This window comes from Malaclemys terrapin, chromosome 4 (genome assembly GCF_027887155.1).
Source record: "Malaclemys terrapin pileata isolate rMalTer1 chromosome 4, rMalTer1.hap1, whole genome shotgun sequence".
NCBI lineage: Eukaryota > Metazoa > Chordata > Testudines > Emydidae > Malaclemys > Malaclemys terrapin.
In genome coordinates, this window is record NC_071508.1 from 50228711 (window position 1) to 50250619 (window position 21909).

The 21909-nt window shown below is 40.4% G+C and overlaps 1 protein-coding gene across 2 annotated transcripts in view; it reads left to right on the top strand.

Annotated features, from left to right (window-relative positions):
- USH1C (USH1 protein network component harmonin) overlaps window positions 1-21909 on the top strand; it is a 103067-nt gene that overhangs the window by 43884 nt on the left and 37274 nt on the right. The window contains exons 12-15 of one of the 2 annotated variants that reach the window (XM_054027485.1): window positions 2750-2892; window positions 5628-5693; window positions 14238-14362; window positions 20259-20335. In XM_054027485.1, the coding sequence (XP_053883460.1) occupies window positions 2750-2892; window positions 5628-5693; window positions 14238-14362; window positions 20259-20335 (411 nt within the window). The remainder of the gene's footprint in view (window positions 1-2749; window positions 2893-5627; window positions 5694-14237; window positions 14363-20258; window positions 20336-21909) is intronic. The other variant, XM_054027487.1, reaches the window with a different exon arrangement.

Consider the following 21909-nt stretch of genomic DNA (forward strand, 5'->3'; position numbering starts at 1 on the left):
GATAGTGCACATCTAACCATCTGTATGGTCTCAAAATTTGCTTTGCACTGCTAGATTTGGCCAAGCTAGTATAGTTCGGAATAATTTTTTTAATTATTTGTTTGAGAATTATGCTAAGCATACTCTAGCAGAGTAACACTGGGACTATGAGCCTATTCCCATATATTTACCAATGGCCAAAACGCCTATTGATTTAAGCGAGAGCAGATTGAGCCTCAATAAAGTCCTAGGCCAATTAATTCCTATTGTAAATGTTAATTCCAGTGGCATTGCATCAGAAATGAATTTGGTCCTTTGTCTCAACTAATAAACATAATGTGTCACTTCTAATGTTTTGTACGATTGTAGCATGCCCTATTAAGGCCTGATCTAAAGGCCATTGAAGTCAGTCTGAATATTTTCATTGATGTCAATGGGATTTGAATAATAGTTCTACTGTTTAAACCCTCTTAGAGTAAAATTTAGGGCCCCATACAATAAAGTATTGAAATAACGTGCAGATCACAGGCAGTATATGAACCTTAATATTTACTTGTTACCAGTTCTTGTATAACTGAAATTAATAGGGGAAAACAACATCTAGTATAGTATCTAAGGGCTAATGTTCATGACATAAGCATACAAAACAATAAATAGTATTCTTTGGCTGATTAAATGCCTTTGATAACAGCAGAAACCAGTTATTGTTGACATTCTCCATTCCCAAGAGCATTATTACCTTTGCACAGTTATACAAAAGAACATTCAACAAATCAGAGTGCCAAACTAAAATGTTTTTCTTGCCATTTGAGGATTTGAAAGGTCTGTTCTGCTGTTTTCTCAGTCTCTGTATTGACGCAGTTTAAAGGGCAGCTGTGCATGGACAGTACCCAACTGAACAAACAGATGTGCATGAAGAAATGCAGATTTTTGCAAACACAAACAGATGCAGATATTGTTAATGTTTAGCCCATAGCATAATAAGAATTTCACTGTCACTTGTCATAAAATCACAGATTCTTAGAAATTAGAGATGGGAAAAAACTATTAGATTAGTCACCTCAATCCCCTACCAGCATAATCATTTAAACAATTAAAATGCAGGCCATTTAGGATTGGGATAATGTGTGATGCTTTCTGGAGTAGAGTTGGGTGAAATCCATCTGTTGTATAACTACTCTATGAACATGGTTCCAGTACTTAGCCATTAGTATTTGGTCATGCACAGTGGGTAATAGGCTTCATCCTCTGCTTCATGCACAATGAACTCCCTGATGTTTTAAGCATTAGAAATATTTATGAATGACCAGAATGTACATGCCATTGGTAGGAGAACCAAATACTCCATCTACTGTATCTTAGGGGTTTATACTGGTCTCCAGCACCAATGTATCTGAGCACTTAGCACATATCTGATCACTTTTCCTCAAGAGTCTATCCATTTAAAAGTCAATGCACTTAGCCCAATGTAAATATTTGCACATCATACATTTCTAGCAGCATCAGGAAAGCATATGTGGAGATTAAAAAAAAAATCAGCATGGAAAGACCAGCATTTTATCCCCTGGATGACTTTAGACAGCTGCTTGTAGGAGACAAGAAGTGGTGTGTGTGTGTGTGTGTGTGTGTAATTTTGCCCTTATTTTCTGTTTTCTTTACCTGGTGCAACAAGTATTAAAGGCAGTGTTTGGGAATATATTTTGTGTGTGTGTAAGTATTTATCCATTACAGCCACACGTACTATAAGTACAATCTTTTAATATTAAAATACTAAAGGTTTCAGTCACTATGGAGATCCAAGTGCATAATAGATTTGTTGTTGTTTATTTGTATTGTGATAGTGTCTAATCACCACCTACTCTTTCTAGTTCCTGGAGGAGCTGTAGTAGCCCTCCCCCCGGAGTAGAACACAATCAGATGTAACCTGTTCATTTAAAAAAAATGGACCCGAAAGGCACTGCTTGGGGTTGCAATATGTGTCACATCTTCCCCCAGAGATGTTACATGCAATCCTCATAACACATAAATGTAATACAAGAAGGTTTTGCAAGGACATTGAAGGAAATTGCCCTATCACTCACAAAGGGCCCCCATCAAATAGCTCCATTATGTTATCTCTGTTGTTTTTAGATGAAAATATTCCATATGTTTTAATTGAACTGTAAATTCAAACTAGAAGAGAACAAAGAAACAGACAAGATGATGTGACTAGCCTTGTTTCCCACTCCCGGTCCCTTTGGATCCTTATTCACTCATACTGAGATAGTGATGCTTGCACATCCACCCAGGCATAACACCTCTGACATTGCGTTCACACCACTTGGATAGGCAGGAATAGAAAACAGGTGTGAGAATGGATATGTTTCTCCACACTGTGTGCATGCTCCTATTATAAATTACAATGAGTGGTATTGAAGAAAGCGGGGGAGGGGTTTTTCCTGGAAGATGCTGAGCACTTCTGACTAGGTTATGAGCATTCTCTACTCCCTTTGACTTTAGCAGGAACTCTGGGTGCACGGCACCATATAGGAGGTGCTCAGCACATCACAGATTGGGACCCAAGTTACTCACAGACCTGACATGTTTGATTATTGCTATTTGGAAACAGTGTTATAGAAGGTGTTACTTGGTAGAAGTGATAGGAGGAAGCATTTTAATGTACATTTATGGTAGCAGCTTTGGAGGGTGTGGGGTTTTTTTTTTTTTTTTTAGGGGAAATAAGTGAACTCAGATTTTTAGTGATGAATTTGATTTTATGCTGTGATTGCAGGGGAGAGAGCTGTTCATGACTGAGGATGAGAGGCAGCGAGAAGTGAGTCTTCGTGAACAGGAGCGCCAGGAGTTAATGCATCAGAAGCGGCTTGCATTAGAGACTAACAAACTCCTCAAAGAGCAGCAAGAGAAAGAGAGACAGTAAGTGCTTTAGATGGAGGGAGATCTGTTCAACTTTCATTTCACTTGGAACTGGCAATAATAATTGTGAAATAATGGCGAGGACACTCTCTAATAACGTAAACTCTTTTGCTGCTGAGAGGCTCTCCTCCAATTCCCTTTTCTGTTGGTGTTGTGGGCACTTTGGAACTTCAGAGCTAAGATCCTTCTGGATTCATCATCTCAAGGAGTGTGCCAGTGACAGACAGACAGACACACACACTCATTCATTTTCTCTCTCTCTGTGTGTGTGTGTGTGTGTGTGTGTGTGTGTGTGTGTGTGTGTGTGTCTATATATATAGATAGATAGATAGATATAAAACCCACACACAATATGTATAAAACTGGAGGGTAACAAATGAAGGCTATCAGTATTTCGCAGATACCAAACCTAGAGGGAGAGAACCAGCAGCCACAGGAGATGGTGGGTCTGAAGACTCTCTGGCTCCTATCCCTTCCTGACAATAGGAAACGAAAGTGAGAGGGGCTGGGAAAGGATTGTCATCTGACCAGCAGGAGAATGAGTGTGCAGGGGCATGGTAGGATCAGAAGAGGTGGTAGGAGAGAGCCACAGCAGGTGGGACGGAACTGTGTTGGAGAGCAGTGGTAGGGTGAAGAGTGATATCTGGACCATACTCAAGTGCCCACTACCACACAAAGCAGGCTGCCCGAGTACTTGAAGCCCTGCCTTTTTTCAAGGGGATGTGTCGTTGCGACAGTGTTGGGCCAGATGGCTACAGGAGAGTGATCTTATTGGAATCCAGGAAGTGGACGGGGGGAAGCCCGCCCACTACTAAAGGACCTCCCCACAGCCTAAGGAGAGTATCCACAGGACCGGGATACCAAGCGAGTACGGGGGACAACTAAAGATAAAACAGGGGCAGGAGTGAGGTCCGAGGACTAAACGAAGGGAACCTGATGGGGACACCGAGCAGAGAACCCCAGACAGCCCCCACTGCTCCTTGAAGATGTCAAGGGAGCCAGTGGACATTGCCCGGAGGAACTCTGCCCGGATGCACGAGCGGACGGAAGATCGGAAATAGGCCCCACAGTCACAGGAGACCCCCATCGGCCAACCTCCTCTCCCGGCCAGAGTAGAGGGCGGGCCCAGGTTCCCCCCATCCCCTTACCCCCTATTGGATATAAGAGGAGTTGACTTGGACTGTGGGTCCTACCAGAAGGGTAAGTCCCTGGCCTGTCCCCTGACCCACTAGGTGGATCAGCAGAGACTGCGGGGTTTGTTCTCCTTCTTTTTCCCCATGCTGACCAGTGATGAGATTAGCTGCATTTGATCTACTCTGCTAAGCATGTAATTACGTTTACTATAGAGAGTATATTTTCAATAACTCTAAAAACCACCGTATCAACAGGGGAGAATGATGCTTTCTTCAGCTAATGCTAAAACTTTTTAATTAAAATTCTTCCGACTTTAAAGCCTTTAGATCTCATATTTAACAGGATGTTCCACAGCTGTGACCAAGGTAACTATTGGCTCCCATACTTATCTAGGCTGCCTATTTATTAAAAGGAAGCCAATTCATTTGTGAGTAACCAGGTCAAGAATACAGAAAGAAAGCCATTGGCCTAAGTGGGTGTGGTTGTCTCTGTTGTGGCAGAGTACTCACCTAGAAAGGCGTGGAGGCCTGGGTTCTATGCTCCCTGTTGATCTCTTTCCATACCTTGATGTATCATCAGTCACCTTTCTCCCCTTGTCTAGAGACAGATGTCCTATCCACTTCCAGTTGCACATGTTTGCCTAGAAAATTTCACACAAATAAGTAGGGAGAGCAACTTGGATGTGGATGATTTTCTGAGGCTTTACCAATGAAGTAAAGTTGTCCTAGTAGAATTTCTTCATCAGATATCGTGTGCAAAGTTACCTGTCTCTAAAGTAAATGACTTTTATCACTCATTGGATGATCAAAGATATTCCTATATTATTAACAATGATTTAGCAATAGAAAGGTTGAACCTAATATGTCAGTGCTGATGCTTTTTGCATTAGTTTACCTAGTTACCTTTCTTTTATCTTTGTTTATTGAGAGGTGGAGGGGAGAAGCAGCACATGTGCCTATATTATTTTTTCACAGATTTCCTTGAAAATCCCTCATCATTTCTCTTTCATTTTAATTTTGTGGCAAAGCATATAGTCCATGAGCTTGCCTTTTCCCTTAGAGTTAGCAAAGTTACTGTGGAATTCAGAGCCATCATCGGGGACTTCTGTCTTGGGCCTGGTGGGCCATTCAGTTTCCCTGGCTGTCAGTTAGCTGGGACAGAAACCATCCCTCTATGCTTGAAGTGGGACATCAGTAAACCCCATCACCTCCAATATCATTACCCAATGCCCAATTTTCATTGAGCAGGGCAGTCAGACTCAATCCCATGACAGAGAACATGGTTGGACAGCTGCAGAATGCGCTAAAAAGTTATCTTTGAGGGTCAGAGTGGCTTCAGAATTTGTGTTGCTCGGGTGGGCTATGGAGACCATCGGGAATCATCAGGCAGGTATGATGAGGGCTAGGAATGTTAATGAACCCTTTTTTAAATGTTGGAAACTCATGTGTCAGGTTTTCCCAGTGCGTATTTGTTCTCCTCTCTCTCTCTCTCTCTCTCTCTCTCTCCATATAAATATATATATATATTTGTTTTACACTAGCATATACATGACAACTTATTTTTCTCTAAATGTTCTAAATGCAAATTTCTCTGTATTGCAGAAGGAAACTGGAGATTTCTCAAAAGGCTGCAGAAGAAGAAGAAAGATACCGTAAAGAAATTGAACAGTAAGTAATCATCCTCCTGTGCTATATATTTTGCATAATACACATGTAAAGAGAAATCAAATACTAGAGTTTGTGTAAAAAAAAAAAATTGTCCATGAAAAAATTGGGGCTCAATGAAAATTGAATTTTTTCAAGTTTGAGTGACCAAAAACTGAAAAAAATTGTATCGTCAAGTGAAAAAGTTCAGTAAAACTTCATATTTTTGCCCAAGCATCTCAAATTTTTCAGTTTTCAACAAAATCTCTAAAATCTTCATAGAAAATTTTTGATGAAAAGAAAACAGTTTTCCATTTTCATCAAGGAATAAATGGGCAAGGAAAAAAAAATCAACCTTTCCTTACCTGCTCTACTATATACATTTCATATCTGAATGAAATTTATCTTCAGGACTGTGAAGGTGCTGTTTTAAAGCAGCTTATGATAATTCCAAATGTAGGGCATACGAAAATGTTTTTTCTGAGTGACATATGCTGGAAATCTCTGCCAATTCTACAACGTCCTGGTGATTTCTCAAAATTGTAGATGATAATTTCCTAACTGAAAGAAGTGTTGCATCCAACATAGGGGAATTCTCTATTAGACCTCACCTTGATAGATAAAGAGGAATTGATTGCAGCACTTAAACGTGGTTTGTAAGGTCCAGTGACCATGACTTGATTATATGTGTTGTATGCAAACAATAAAGTCCAAAGCAGTGACATTATGTACTGGATTCTTTATAAGGGCCTGTTTTATAAAGCTGAAAATAACTGTGAGCCAGAGCAGATGGGAGAAAAAACTTTAACACAAAAATGTTAATGATCATTCGGAACTGTTTTAGAACATTTTATTAGATGCCCCAAAAGCCACAGTTGAGAGTTAAGGTTATCTGGGTTAGAAAAACTGCCTGCCTTAGAGGGGTAGTTGAAAGAAGCAATAAAAATAAAAAGATAATGTATAACACATGGGTGGGGGAGAAAGGGAAAGATGATAATATATATAAGTCAGAAGCTAGAAATTGTAGAAAATTGGTAAGGGAATCAAAAGAACTCAAAGAAAAATCCAGCAGAGTTAAGGACAATAAGGAAGAGTCTTTATGATAACAAGAACAAAAGAAACCCTAAGTATGATGATAACGTATTACTGGATGTAAATGGCAGAATTGTCAATAATAATGCAAAAAAGGCACAAATGTTCAATATGTTTCTGGTTTGTACATTGAAAAAAGCAAGGTGATGATGTATTCATATCATAGGAGGTGGCGGTGGAGGACAAAATAGTTCCCATTTTTAAAGTGACTAAGAAGGATGTTAAACAGCAGCTACTAAAACATGTCTGGATAACTTGTATCCAAGACTTTTAAAAGAGCTGGTCAAGGGACTCTCTGGACTGTTGACTTTTATTAAATCTTGAAGCAGTGGGGAAGTTCCAGAGGTCTTGAAGAAATCTAATGTTGTGCATTATATAATCAAAGGCTAAATAGGCTGAGCCAAGTAACTATAGGCCTGTCAACTTGACTTCCATTCAATGCAAAACAATAGAGTGGCTGATACAGGACTTGATTCATACACAATTAAAGGAAGGTAATATAACTAATGCCAACACTGATTTGTGAAAAATATCTTGTTAAATTAACTCTCACTTTTTGAAGAGATTACAAATTTGGCTCACAAAGGTGACAGTGTTAAGAGTTTAAGAATGGCCATCCTGAGTCAGACCAAAGGTCCATCCAGCCCAGTATCCTGTCTGCCGACAGTGACCAATGCCAGGTGCCCCAGAGGGAGTGAACCTAACAGATAATGATCAAGTGATCTCTCTCCTGCCATCCATCTCCACCCTCTGACAAACGGAGGCTAGGGACACCATTCCTTACCCATCCTGGCTAATAGCGATTAATGGATTTAACCTCCATGAATTTATCTAGTTCTCTTTTAAACCCTGTTATAGTCCTAGCCTTCACAACCCCCTCAGGCAAGGAGTTCCACAGGCTGACTGTGCACTGTGTGAAGAAGAACTTCCTTTTATTTGTTTTAAACCTGCTGCCCATTCATTTCATTTGGTGGCCCGTAGTTCTTATATTATAGGAACAAATAAATAACTTTTCTTTATTCACTTTCTCCACACCACTCATGATTTTATATACCTCTATCATATCTACCCTTAGTCTCCTCGTTCCCAAGCTGAAAAGTCCTAGCCTCTTTAATCTCTCCTCATATGGGACCCATTCCAAACCCCTAATCATTTTAGTTGCCCTTCTCTGAACCTTTTCTAGTGCCAGTATATCTTTTTTGAGATGAGGAGACCACATCTGTACGCAGTATTCAAGATGTGGGCGTACCCTGGATTTATATAAAGGCAATAAGATATTCTCCGTCTTATTCTCTATCCCCTTTTTAATGATTCCTAACATCCTGTTTGCTTTTTTGGCTGCCGCTGCACACTGCGTGGACATCTTTAGAGAACTATAAACGATGACTCCAAGTTCTCTTTCCTGATTAGTAGTAGCTAAATTAGCCCTCATCATATTGTATGTATAGTTGGGGTTATTTTTTCCAATGTGCATTACTTTACATTTATTCACATTAAATTTAATGGAATATAGTTAGACTTCTGTAAAGCATTTGACTTGATACCACACGAAAGTTTGATTAGGAAACTACAATGATATAAAATCAACATGGAACATATTAGATCAATTAAAAACTGCCTCACTGAGAGGTCTGAAAATATAATTGTAAATAGGGAATCATCGAGCTGGTGTGTTTCTAGCAAGGCCCTACTGGGGTCAGTTCTTGGCCCTATGCTATTTAACATTTTGTATCCGTGACCTGGAAGAAAACACAGAGTCATTGCTAGTAAAGTTTGTATATGACACAAAGATTGGGAGAGTAGTAAATAATAAGAGAACAGGTCACTGAGTGATCTGGAACACTTGGTAAACTGAGCACAATCAAAATATATGAGAATCAATACAACCAAAGGTAAGGTTGTACGTCTAGGAACAAAGAACATAGGTCAGCCATACAGCATGGGAAACTCTATTCTGGAAAGCAGTGACTGAAAAAGACTTGGGGGCCCTGGGGATAATGAGATGAATATGAGCTTGCAGCACAACGCTGTGGCTAAAAGGGCTAATGCAATCTTTGGATGTAAACACAGGGGGCTTTCAGTAGGAGTAGGGAAATTACCTATGTATTTGGCCCTGGTACAACTGTTAGTGGTATACTGTGTCTAGTTCTGGTATCTGCACTTCAAGAAGGATACTGAAAAATTGGAGAGGATTCAGAGAAGAGCCATGAGAATGATTAAAGGAAGAGAAAATATACCTTATAATGAGACACTCGAGCTCAACTTATTTAGATTATCAAAAGGGTAAGGGGTGATTCTGATCAGTCTAAAGTAACTACATAGCAAACAAAAATTTGATGATAGAGAGCTCATTGTTCTAGCAGACAAAAATATAACTAGATTAAGTGACTGGAATTTGAATCTAGGCACATTCAGACTAGAAATAAGATGCAAATTTATAACAGTGAAGGTAATTAATCATTGGAGCAACATACCAAGGTCTGTGGATGGATCCTTCATCACTGGAAATTTGTAAATCAAGAGCGGTGGCTTTTCTAAAAGAGTTGATCTACTTATAACCACAGCTATTGGACTTAAACCAGGAATTAATTCAAGGAAGTCCTGTGGTTTGCATTATGCAAGAGGTTAGACTAGAAGATCATAATGGTCCCTTCTGGCCTTAAAATCTATGAAGGCTTTCTGGCAGCCCATCCATCAACAGTACCAAAAAGCAAGTTGGACGCAACTATCAATGTAATTTAAATATTGCTGTACATTTAGAACTGGAGGGGGAAAAACTAACCAATCACTATGTGGTTCACTGTTTTAATGTACGTTATCACTTTCTCTTCTGAACAATTTTGACAAATTATATGATAGTATGAAATTGGAAAATTAGTGTTGGAGATTTCATATTCTATAATTGTTCTGATGCAGCTTTCTCTAACTGTAATTGACTCTGAAATATTCAGACATGCCTCTCCTGTCACATTAAACAGGTTTCCACCTGTGTCATTTCATTTGACTGCTTTTGATCTATCTATATTAGAAGCTGAAATCCTGCACAACAGACAGGGCATGCGCAGGGCTCTCTGAATCAGTGATGGCATGTTGGATGCCGAACGGAGTATATTTCCCCAGCTGCCACGACGGCCATCGGGGACCAGAGCAGTTTCTGGCAACCCCAGCATTGGGGTACAAAAATGCACATACATATACCAGCCATCCCCGCACTGGAGTCTGTGTCAGCACAGGGATGACTTCCGTCTACAATGCTTTCCCATTCTCATACTATATTGAACAAATTGCTGCAATAACAATGAAGGATGCTACACAAGCAAACAAAGAATTCCTTTTCCAAAGTCAGCTTTTCTGCCTCACAATCGTGATGAATGCCTTTGGTATCTGCAGACTTCATTTGAACTTCAAAACCATTGCACCTTTGTTCCCACACATCTCTCTTCCTATTAACAGTCTGTCTTGAAGTCTGCTAATAGTGTCAAGCATTTCTATAAAGAGCTTTTATAGTTTCAAAGTGCTGTACAATACAAAAGTTAACTAATTAAGCCTCAACGCCCTTCCAAGGTAGGAGAGTATTGTAATCCCTATTTTAAATATGAGAAAGGAGAGAAGATAAATGACTTGTCTCAGACTATGTAGCAAGTCAGAGGTAGAGTAGGTTTTACTACACAGGACTTCCTGACTACCAGCTTCAGGCTCAATCCATTAGAACATGCTCCTTTCCTGTGTTAATAGCTTGAGTAGCCTTTCACTCCCCTTTGAAAGACTGAAGAGCCTTTTCCCTGAAACTCTTTCCTTAAAATTGCTGCAGTTATCAGGTTCTGCTGCCTAAATTATTGTGAAGCTGATGTATCACCATACCTGAAGTTCTTTAAGTAACCTCAGTAGCTTTATTTCAGCACTTCACGAATGCAACATCAGCAAGTGGAGTTTGCAGCTTACAAGCTCTGCTATCATTAGTGTTCATGCACATGACAGGTAACATTTTCAAAAGCACCTAGGTGACTTATGGTATGTCTATGCAGCATTTTGGAGAGAGCCTCCCAGCCCAGGTCAACAGACTGGGGCTATCCGGGCTTGCACAAAATAGCTGTATAGACAGCGCTCTGAAGTTTCAACTCACACTGGAGCTCAGGCTCTGAACTTATGCTCCCAAGTTACCTGGGTGCTTTAGAGCATGTTACCCACAATAACTATTTCAGGCCACGTGGTTGGTTTCAATGAAGAGTTTCAAAGGCTTCAGCAAGCAGTGCCACCAATACTCTCACTTCAGTGGGGTGGTACTTTGAAAATCTCTTATCAATCCTTGTGTTCTGAATGTGAATACAAGTCTTTGCCTTAGCATCTCTCTCTGTAGCCTGCAGCCTTTCCTGGCAGAGCAAACTCTATTTAACAAAAATCCGTAACTGTACAGAATGAGTTATGCCCTGTAGGCTGCAATTTCTTTACAGGAACTAGGAAGATGGACCTTCCAAGGAAACTGTTGGCTCTGTGTCATATGTTAGTAGTAGTATTTTATGAATCACCCTTCTGGCCCTCTTGGCATATTGTTTTAATATTAAAGTCTACTCTACTAGCAATTACATTAGCCAGAACATGCAGGGCAACCTCTAAGTTATTGGTCTTGACTCTGTTCCTACCAAATAATTTAATTACTAGACTAAACCTCCTCCGATGTATATTCAGTAGAGTCCTCTGCCTTTGTGTGAGGCTTTTTTAAATCTTTTTTTTAGTCTTTTAACTAACTCCAAAATTGTTTATTTGTCATGTAATGCAAATAGCAGCAACAGCAGTGGCTATATGAGATTCAAATGCAAAGTCCATAAATTAGGGTTATCCTGTGGATCTGTGACACTGGAGAACTTTGCTACCATAAACCAGTGAATTACACTGTGACATGCCACAATTGAAAATATATATTTTACATCACTGAGAGGTGTGCTCTATGCTACAAAATTCAGCAACAGTAGAAATGCTGCATTATATTCTTGGATTGTGTGTCACTTGTGATTGCAGCAATCTTTAACAAGTTATGAGAAATGGGAGGAAACGTTATATACAGTTATTCCTTGTTCACACATTTTTATTTTACTATCTATTTTTATTTATTAGCACAATGCCCAAGAGTGTGCTTGGCATGTTGCCGTACAGGTAAAACAATCTCCATCTCAGTAGTTTTACAATCTGATTGCAGATGTGACCCAAAACGACAGAGCTGATAAAACAGTAGAAAGTGGGAGGATGGAAGGAGTTAAATCAAGAGGATTAGAGGGTTACTCAGCTAAAGCTCTGGACAGCATGGTGGAGCAAAAATTGTTTTCAGAAATATAAGGAAAGTGGAATCCTTATGATTCACTTCTTGTAATTGCCATGGAGGATGTGACTCCTGAGGAAGGATATGTCAGATATATTGTACAGACTCTGCAGTTTCAGTCAAACATTGTTTATTTGTCACGTAATGCTAATATCAGCAATAGTAGGGGCTGTACTGTGTTAAAGTCTCCATCATCAATCTAGATGTTTTTGCCTCTAGGCACTGAATACATGGCTAGATTGGTTCTGACCCTAGTTCAGGTCAGTAGGCAGCCTCCCACACACACCTGATGTAAATCCCCATTTAGCTCTCCAATCGCCATTTTACTGCCATAGCTCACGCACTTTTGTATTGAGCTGGATTTCCATTTTCGGAAGAATATCGGCTTGCCATGAATAACCCCTCAAACCTTGACATTTAATCATATTGTGTTCCTGTTTCCTTTTATTGTTTAGGTTTTTTGTAGGAAGAGTGGGGGGATGGTTATGTGTACGCCAGCTTGGACTTTTGTTGTTGTATGGATTAAAACATAAAATAAGTTTATTAACTACAAAAGGATAGATTATAAGTGATAGCAAACAGATCAAAGCAGATAACCTAGCAAATAAACAAAACCGCAAACTGAGCTTAACATAGTAGATAGGTAGGATATGAATTAGCAGATTCTCACCTTGAGTGAAAAACAGGCTGGCAGATTCTTAAGGCAAAAGCTGCCTTGGCTCTGTAGCTTGGGTTGCCCAGGTTTTCATACACAGGCTAGAAATTCCTTTAGCCTAGGACCATCCATTCCCTCCTGTTCAGTCTTTATTCCTCAGGTGTGGTGTTGTACGGAGAGTGAGGCCCCATCATGATGTAATTTCTCCCTTTTATATCTTCTTCCCACTTGTTGGAAAGCTCTTTTGCTGTGACCTGGGTCAAACAGTTCCCATTGTCTAGTGCTATCTCTGAGAGGTTTCTGTTGTACACAGTTCCTGGGGTAATCCTTGTGCTTGTGTGCATTTCCCCAATAAGCCATTAACATTGTTTGGCCTTTTTACTGTTGTACCTGAAAGGCTGCTTGTGAGTGTTTTCAGCCTCACAACATGTTTCAGTAACACATATGTAGCCAAACTTCATAACTTTGCATACAACGATAGCACACACAATCCAACGAGATATTAATGTCTAGCAGAGCAAGACTTTTAGAATGATACCTCACAAGGCATTCTTTGTACAGAATATATCCTAATTGCATGACAGTGGTGAATATTGTGATGCCAGGGTGTCATACATGGATTCTTTTAAACTAGTTTATTTATTTTTCTGAACTCTCCCTTTCTAGAGTGTCACAGTGTTCGTTTTTGTTAGAAGTACTTCTCCAGACACGATGAATTTAATTATACAGGGGTGTCACTGTTTAATTGTCTCAGCTATAGTTATTTCTTGAGCCAACTCCTGTCAGGGTACAGCTACTTTTTTTGTGTGCTCTAGCTATGCCAAAAAGCAATAATTTAAATGGAAATAAATCATGTAGAAATAAGACACACATTTTTAACAGTGGGGACGGGTAAATATTGGAATAACTTACTTAGGGATGTAATGGAATCTCTGTCACTTGAAGTCTTTAAGTCACAACAGGTTGTCTTTCCAAAAGATATGCTATAGCTCAGTCAGAAGTTACGGCCTCGATGTAGAAATTATTCGGTGAGGTAGGTTCCCTGTTCTGGGTTTTTCAGGCAGGCAGACTAGATGATCATCATAATCCCTTCTGGTCTTAAAAATCATTGATTCTATAAGGTGTTCTCCAAGCCTTACCCCAGTGTGCAATTCTACCAGTTTATACGTGTGTCTGTCATGCTTGTATAAAGGCAGTGACTTGTATTTTGCATGAGTTACCTCCGTATCTCATTAGTATTGAAACACAAAAAAGTATATATTATCATTAGAACACAAACAAGAAGAGTTTGCTTATTATTTCAGTGTGTTTTCTGTTCAGTTGAATATATTAGTTGGACCAGAAGTGAAATAGTAGCCATTGCTATATGTTTAAAGTTTGGGTTTTTAGCTGAGTTGGAAGGAAATGGTTTGTATTTCAAATTAAGAAAAATAAATAATTTGTAGTTTACAAAGTTATATTTTTAAATGAGAATTTCAAGAAATACTTTTCTTCTATATGTATTTAGGATAACAGCAGAAGAAGAGAAATTTAAAAAGGAATGGGAAGAAGATTGGAGGCCTAAAGAGCCACCTATGCCTGTAAAAACTGTAACTGCAGACGTACATCTAGCCCCTGCTCCTAAACACAGAAGTAAGTGACTGATTCCATCCTAGTCAGTGGGCGAAACAGTTGTGTTTGAGGAACAATATTATGACTCAACAATGGTCATGGAGATGGAGTGTTTTCACCAGTTCAAATCTAACCTATGTCAGCCATGACTAAAACTTAACACCTGATGGCTGTTTGGAGCTCTATGAGAGATGAGTTTAGTTGTCTCCATCCAGTTCCCATTTAATAGACATCTGTCACAAAACTCACTGCCACACTAACTGTCAGCCGTGTGCACAGTCTCAGCCAAGAAATGTGTTGACATGGAGACTGCACTTCCTACCATGACGATGAGCTCTCTAGGTCAGGGGTGAGCTGCATCGTGGGGGTGGGGGGTGTATTTTGCTGTTGTCCAGGCTGTTTCTATTCAGGGAGCCTGAGTCTCCAGAGATGTCAACCTGGCACATTTCGTGTGCACTAAAAGCAAGATTTTCTTTGAGCTGTTCTCAATCAGAGTTGCTATGTGCTCACTCTGAACACTTTTGAAAGTCTAGCCACTTCATTTAGGTGCCTAAAAAAAACTCAGCTCCCATTTGAAAATCTACCCAAAATTCTTATACAGCATGTGTGTGTGAATGACTTAGATGGAAATATGTTGCATTCATAGTTTTATTTTAATCTCTTGGCCTATGTCAGTGCATAACGGATTACAGGATTTACTGGCATTTTGCTACTTGGGTCCCATTTCGAAGTTTTTCTGATCTTTTACTTTAAATGAGTGTTGAGCTTTCTGTATCCAGTAGACATTCAGAAAAATACTGCAGGTGACTTGGTTTCATTTCCCTATTTGACATCTTTGACTTGGGAGAGATCTTAAGAGATGGAGGGATAGGATGCAGAGACATAATGCTGTATTTACAGCTGAAGACACAGTGGCTTGGTGCTCTGGCTTTATTACTGGGAGAAAAGGGGAGGGTGTTCGCTTTTTTTTTTTTAAAGGCGAAATCTATATAGAACTTCCTGTTTTTGGCAAAGAGAGACTGGAGCTACCACTAGAGCTGAGGGCAACGTGCAGCTTTCAGCTTTTTGAGGGGGAGGGATAGCTCAGTGGTTTGAGCATTGGCCTGCTAAACCCAGGGTTGTGAGTTCAATCCTTGAGGGGGCCACTTAGGGATCTGGGGCAAAATCAGTACTTGGTCCTGCTAGTGAAGGCAGGGGGCTGGACTCAATGACCTTTAAAGGTCCCTTCCAGTTCTAGGAGATGGGATATCTCCATTTATAAAAAATAAAAAAAAAGCTCATCTGAGCTTTACCAACTGAAACATGTGGATCACCGTGGTCCAAGTCCACATGAAATATCTGGCTTGTGTAAACCACTGCCAACCCTCCCCCTCAACTAGGACCCCAGACGCCTTACTTTTTAAGTCTTTGGAGGATGTGGGAATCTCTGCCTGGTGTCCTGTAAACTCCTTCCTGCTACTTATCTTTGAGGAGAGAGTGGTTATCCATCTTCCAGCACCTTCAGGTGATGCCTGGTAGGAAGATAATAAATGAACACCTTGTCCCCATCCAGGCCCACTGTGAGGCTGCTTGCCTCCTGACACCCGTCTGCTGACTCTGACATGGTTCTCAGCCCAGCAAAGCACCATTTGCAGAGTCCTGGGAAAGGGCATACTGCCTATTTATTGTACATAGAGCACTGAGTTAGTTATGGAGCTTTGTTCAGCTTCAGTGATACAAACCTCCCAAGACTTTACCTCCAAACTAAAAGGTCACACAAGTTGGTTGTACATGTATGGGACGATAACTTGGTATCATTAATGTGCATGACATCCCTGGTAACTACCAATTCTTCCACATGGATTATACTGCACATTTTATATCTAGGTGAGGATTTCTATGTGGCTAATTGAAGATGTCATAGCAGTCTAAACACATTGCCACAGTTTGCATCTATAAGATTGTACTACACTTTCTAATTCTTACAGCCTCTAGTCTTTAATTTGTGACTGTCAGTTTAGCAGCGTGTTAAGGTAATAAGGGAAATTCAATATTACTCATAGCTTCCTGTTTCTCTAAGGTGATCAGATAAGGACTCCTACAAAGGGTAGCAATAATAATGTGAGTTGACAGATTCGTGCCAGTGATATGTTAAGGCTATCCCTCAAAACTTCTTTAACACCAGTCTGCAGAGCGCTTCCAGGTGGTTCACAGTTTCCATCTTGATCTGCATAGAAAAGGAATGCCAGCTCCCCAGCAGCACCCTCATCCCTCCCTGCCCAGACCTGGCAGAGCTCTGTGCTAGGGGACCGGGAGAGGGAGGAGACTGAGTGAGTCAGGGCAGGACCAAAGGAATACATATTCTTTCCACCCCTACCTCCAGTCCACCCTTGTAGAACCTTACTTGGGGCCGCATTATCTTTTCTGCATAAGGAACGCCAGGATATGCCGCCAAGGACCAAAGCTGATGCATGGGCCCCAATCCTTGCAGATTCCTAGGGGCCTGCTCTGTTTGAGGATGAGCCCTGGACCATTTTCTGCAGGAGGAGATAAGCTCCATTCACCTTATGGGAATGTTGTGAGCATAAATTATTCCCCCTGCTGCTTTCCACATGGGATTGTGAAGGGGTCGGCTCTCCACAAGTGTGCATCCTTGTGTCTGGGAATTAGCTTTCATACCATCTGGTGCCTCTTCCATCAGTTGCTCGTGCCGTGGCCCCTCTCTCTTTGAGGGGGAGCGATAGCTCAGTGGTTTGAGCATTGGCCTGCTAAACCTGGGGTTGTGCGTTCAATCCTTGAGGGGGCCACTTAGGAGATCTGGGGAAAAATCAGTACTTGGTCCTGCTAGTGAAGACAGAGGACTTTTCAGGATGACTTTTTGGGATCTCTTCCAGTTCTATGAGATAAGTATATCTCCATATATTTATTTTATTTATTTTGAGACTTGGGTGCTTCCTCTTTGAGTTGGCCCTCTGGCCAGGTCACTATATGGTCTCCCTCCTTTCAGGTTAACAAAGTCCCACGGGACCAACTGTCCACATGCTGTCTTAGGCAGTCTTCTATTCCAAGTCTATCTCCAGTGCCACTTTCCCAGTGGCTGGTAGGGGAACCTGAGCCCACCCATTACTCCAAATTCCATCCCAGGGACCCTGTGACTAGCAACCTCAGTCTGCCCAATCTGACCTGTTGCTTTTTCCTTGGACTCCTTCCTGCCACACCTCTCTCTTGCCTGTCTCTGAGTTTACCACCAGAGCTTCCATCACTCCCTATAGCTGCTTCATCCCTCTAGGCCACTTGTAAGACTCTCAAGTCCAGGGCAGGAGCCGAGGACTTGATCTCCTCCTTGTGCCTGGCCAATTCCCTTTCCCTCTAGGGAGTGCTATAGATGCTTTCCCATGCTCACTTCCTGGCTTTATACTCCCCTTGGATTTCCTCTTCCCAGATGGGCTTCATCTGCCAGGTGGAGCATATAAGGTTAAGGGCCCCTCTTGGCCCACAATAACCCACTCAGGGCTAGTGTGGGGTGGACATCTCATCACAAGGATGGGTGATCTGGTCCCTAATTCGATTATATTTAACAGCTTACTCCTCTGCTGTTACTTAAGGCATTTCAATGTAATTAAGAATGTGGGTCTTTAATATCCTACGGAAATCAAAATGGGGTGAATTGTAGGAGTGAAAAAGAAATACCAGCCATGTCAACTAAAGCTTGAGAACCCTGAAAACTTACTGCCACACTAGGACACTTCAAAAATGCATGTGCCTTCACTGAACCTGCAAAAGCTCACATTTGCATGTTGATAGGTATTTGTGCATGCAAATAGGCTAATGATGATTACTATGGAGAGGCAATGTGGGCTAATGGGTAGAACACTGGACTGGGAGTCTATTCCCAGCTCTCCCACTGGGCAGCTGGGGTGACCTTGGCCAAGTCCTCGCACCTCTGTGCCTCAGTTTCCCTTTCTTTAAAATGGAGATAATGATATTGATCTCCTTGTGTAAAGTGTTTTGAGATGAAGAGCACTATATAAGAGCTAGGGATTAGTACTATTATTTATTGTTATTACTGTTTTGCATTTGCAAATATGGGTCTTTTGTGTCTAATGCATGATCATTCTTGGGGGCACACTCATGTCCTGTGTTTAAACATTTGTCCCCTAAATAAATCAAGGGATCTAGTGGCTATTGTGACACACTTGTGCAAATATGCAGCACAGGCTCTAGCAAATATTTATTTCTTTAGAAATTGTAACAAAACTCTGAAAAATGCCCCAGTCTCCTGTACAATCTTGTAAATCACACTGTAAAGATGCAGTACCTTTTTAACTGCAGCAATAAACCTCTGAGCAAGCTGATCTTTTTTTAAAAAACCTACAATATTCCTACTCTGCTTGACAAATCAAATGCAGATCAGTTTGAAATTTCCAACTTTGTGAAATACAGATATATTCAGGGATGGTTGAATTTCTCCAACAGTTGTAGTAAATATCTGTTCTTAGCAAATTATTCCCTTCAGTTTTTATACTTTACTGAAACCTGTTCTGAGTTTTATAGAAAGCGTGACTTAAACTTTCATTCTTCACATGAAGAATGACTTTTGGAACTCAGGGTTTTGACTGATCTGCTGACTGTTTGCTGTTGGCATTCTGATGATTTTGCAAGTGGTATGAAAAATGAGACTGAAAAATGTGGATTGAGCTTAGGCCCTTCTATGCTAAGGCCCTGATAAAGCAAAGCACTTAAGAATCTGCTTAACTTTAAGCATGTGAGCAGATCTACTTAATCCTCAGTGGGACCACTCACATGGTTATAAGTGTGTACTGATTTGGGGCCTAAGACCTTTGTCTGGCACATAAAGCAAATACATTAATATCTTATGTGGACCAGAAACTAGAAGGAGACAAACACTCACATCTCCTACTGTGGATTCCATAAGTCTTGGACACGTGTTCTTCACTTTTCAGTTGTCTAATCCGTTCACACTGTGGTATCCTTTCCCCCACACACACCTTTTCTGCTCCCATTCCATCCTTTCGCCCTCTCTTATTCCTCACTCCTCCTTTTCCCTCCCCAGAAAATAATTTGTGAAAATGTTGTAGCCCTTACTAAGACAAAACTCCCTTGAAGTCAGAGGGCATTTTGCCTCAGTAGGATTTATCACAGGGAGCGGATCTGTTCAGTAAGAAACTGCTGTTTGTGCACTCTAACTTTTCGTAGAAGTTCCCATTAGCTGTAAGCCTGGCTGCTGGACTGAGCTTTTCAAAGGCAATTAGGATGGTTTGAAGCTTAACTTCTAGATAAAAGGCTAAATCAGGAACTGGCTAAACTAAAAAAGCCCAGATGCTTTGAAGCACTATTATGCACAACAGGAAGTAGGAAAGTAGTACTGGTAAGACACTAGACTGGAGCTCAGGCAATCTAGGTTCAATTCCTGACTCTGCCCCAGTATTCCTGCATGATCTTGTGCAAGTTGCTTAATCTTTATGCCTCAGTTTCCCAGTCATAAAACGAAGGTGTTGATATTTCCTTTCTCCCACTGTTCATTTCTCTTGTCTATTTAAATTGGAAGCTCTTTAGGGCAGAGATTTGCTCTTACTGTGTTTGTGCAGTGCCTTCTGCAGTGGGGCCATAATCTATGGTCTACTATAGTATAAGGGAAAGCGGTGGCGTTTCTCTCTGAAGTTAGACCCGAGATAACTGTTGATGGTCAAACTTCAGAGTAGCCACCAGGTTCCTCACCCAGCCTAGCTACAGTGCATTGCAGGCCATGGTGCTGTATGAAGACCTTATTTTCTTCAGGGTAAACCAGGAATTGCTTATACCTTGGTTTTTTTCATTATATTTACAGATCTCAGTGCGGTTCCCTTTTTACCTTGTGGAAACCTCAGTTACCCTATCACTTCTCTGTCCTCATTTCCTCCTTCCTTTGTTTCTTTAGTAGATTTAAAGGGAGTTGCACATGACCAACTTGCAGCAGATGACATGGATGGAGTGATCACGAAGCAGAACAAACAGGTTTGCTCTTCAGCCTTGGCTTCCTATCCTGATTCAGATTCTTCATACATTTCGTTTCCTCTTGACAGTTAGTCTTGACACTGGACTGAACACTTTCTCCTCTTGCTGCTTTCAGTTGCTAGGTCAGGACCCACAGTCCATTGGATGGTAAATGCTAGCAAAATTACAGCGCTCAGAATACGTATTGCTGCTACTGTGCTCTAGAGACACCTGAAATGAATACAGACACTGTCAGTAAATTTTAAAAAAGTGGATGCTATTAATTAAGCTTTGTATCATCAGCAGATTTATATACAAAAATAGAGTTACTGTATGTCCTATGCATTACCCAACAGTATGGTTTTAAACTTTATGAACTTGGCTTTAAGAAAAAAAAAATTTTCTTCTTCCCCCCTCTCCCCCCCCAAAAAAACAAAAATACTTCATATGGGGAATGAAGGGTTTTGTTGTTTCCCTAAATGTTGTGCACAAGCTTGGATGTTTTTGAATCATTTATTTGATTTCATTCAATATGTTATTGCTAACAAATTGTTACAATGAATATAAAGCAATAGGCATGACAATGTGCATCTAATAACAATAAGAATGACTGTCAGGTTTTGTATAGAGGCTGTCTGTTGCATCTGTTTCGTTTCACATAAAAAGTGTATCAATAAGGTAAACATGTTAGTAAATGTACAGATGCTGCTTTTTGATCAAATTTGATAAAGGAACTGTCATTTAATACCATCATTTAATACAATGCAACACTACAGACATTTAATACCATTATTATTTTGCCTTCAAATAGCTTTTAACCAGTTACATATGGACCCGGGTTGATCTAAACCAGTTCTGGATTTTTCTCCAGCAAATATTTTTCCTTTGCTTTTTTTTATAGCTTTTGGATGGTTTTATCGATATGAAGGGAAATTTCCCACAATTCGCAAGGTACAAAGTGTGTAGAGATATAAGTGAAAATTTGCTGTGGGTTTTGCATTTGAAATTACTTCTTTCTCTCCTCTGTATTTTTTTTAATAAATTGTACAGCAATGTACATTTATTTCTAAGTGTGGCACTATGTGACCGACTATCTTACTTCATATGGATTCAGTATATTCAAATGCTTTCTCATTTAACATGTGCATGTACAAGCAAGTTTCTTTGGAGTGCAGCTAGAGGGGCTGATCTTTGAAGTACTGAGTGCTCTCAACTCCCACTGATTGCAATGGGAATTGATAGCTAGCCATACCTTTCAGGAGATGCTCAACACATTGGAAGACTGGACCAATGGGATGCTCCCCTTTGCAAATCTTATGTTCCCCATAAGCCTTTGAAATAGTGCTTAAAAGGGAGATTTTCAGAGGCAAAAAATAAATGGGAATTGAGTGCCTAGTTCCCATTTGTGCCTTTGGAAATTTATCAGTAAGTGGGAGCTTACGTGGTGAATAGACCTTTAAACAGAAATGAATTTGACTCATAATGGAAGAAAACAATCAATACATACTTTTAAAATTTGGTAAACAGGGTAGTATATTTTAAGTATCATCTCTAAAGCATGCAGTAGTGTTTCAAATAATATTCTGTTCCTCTTG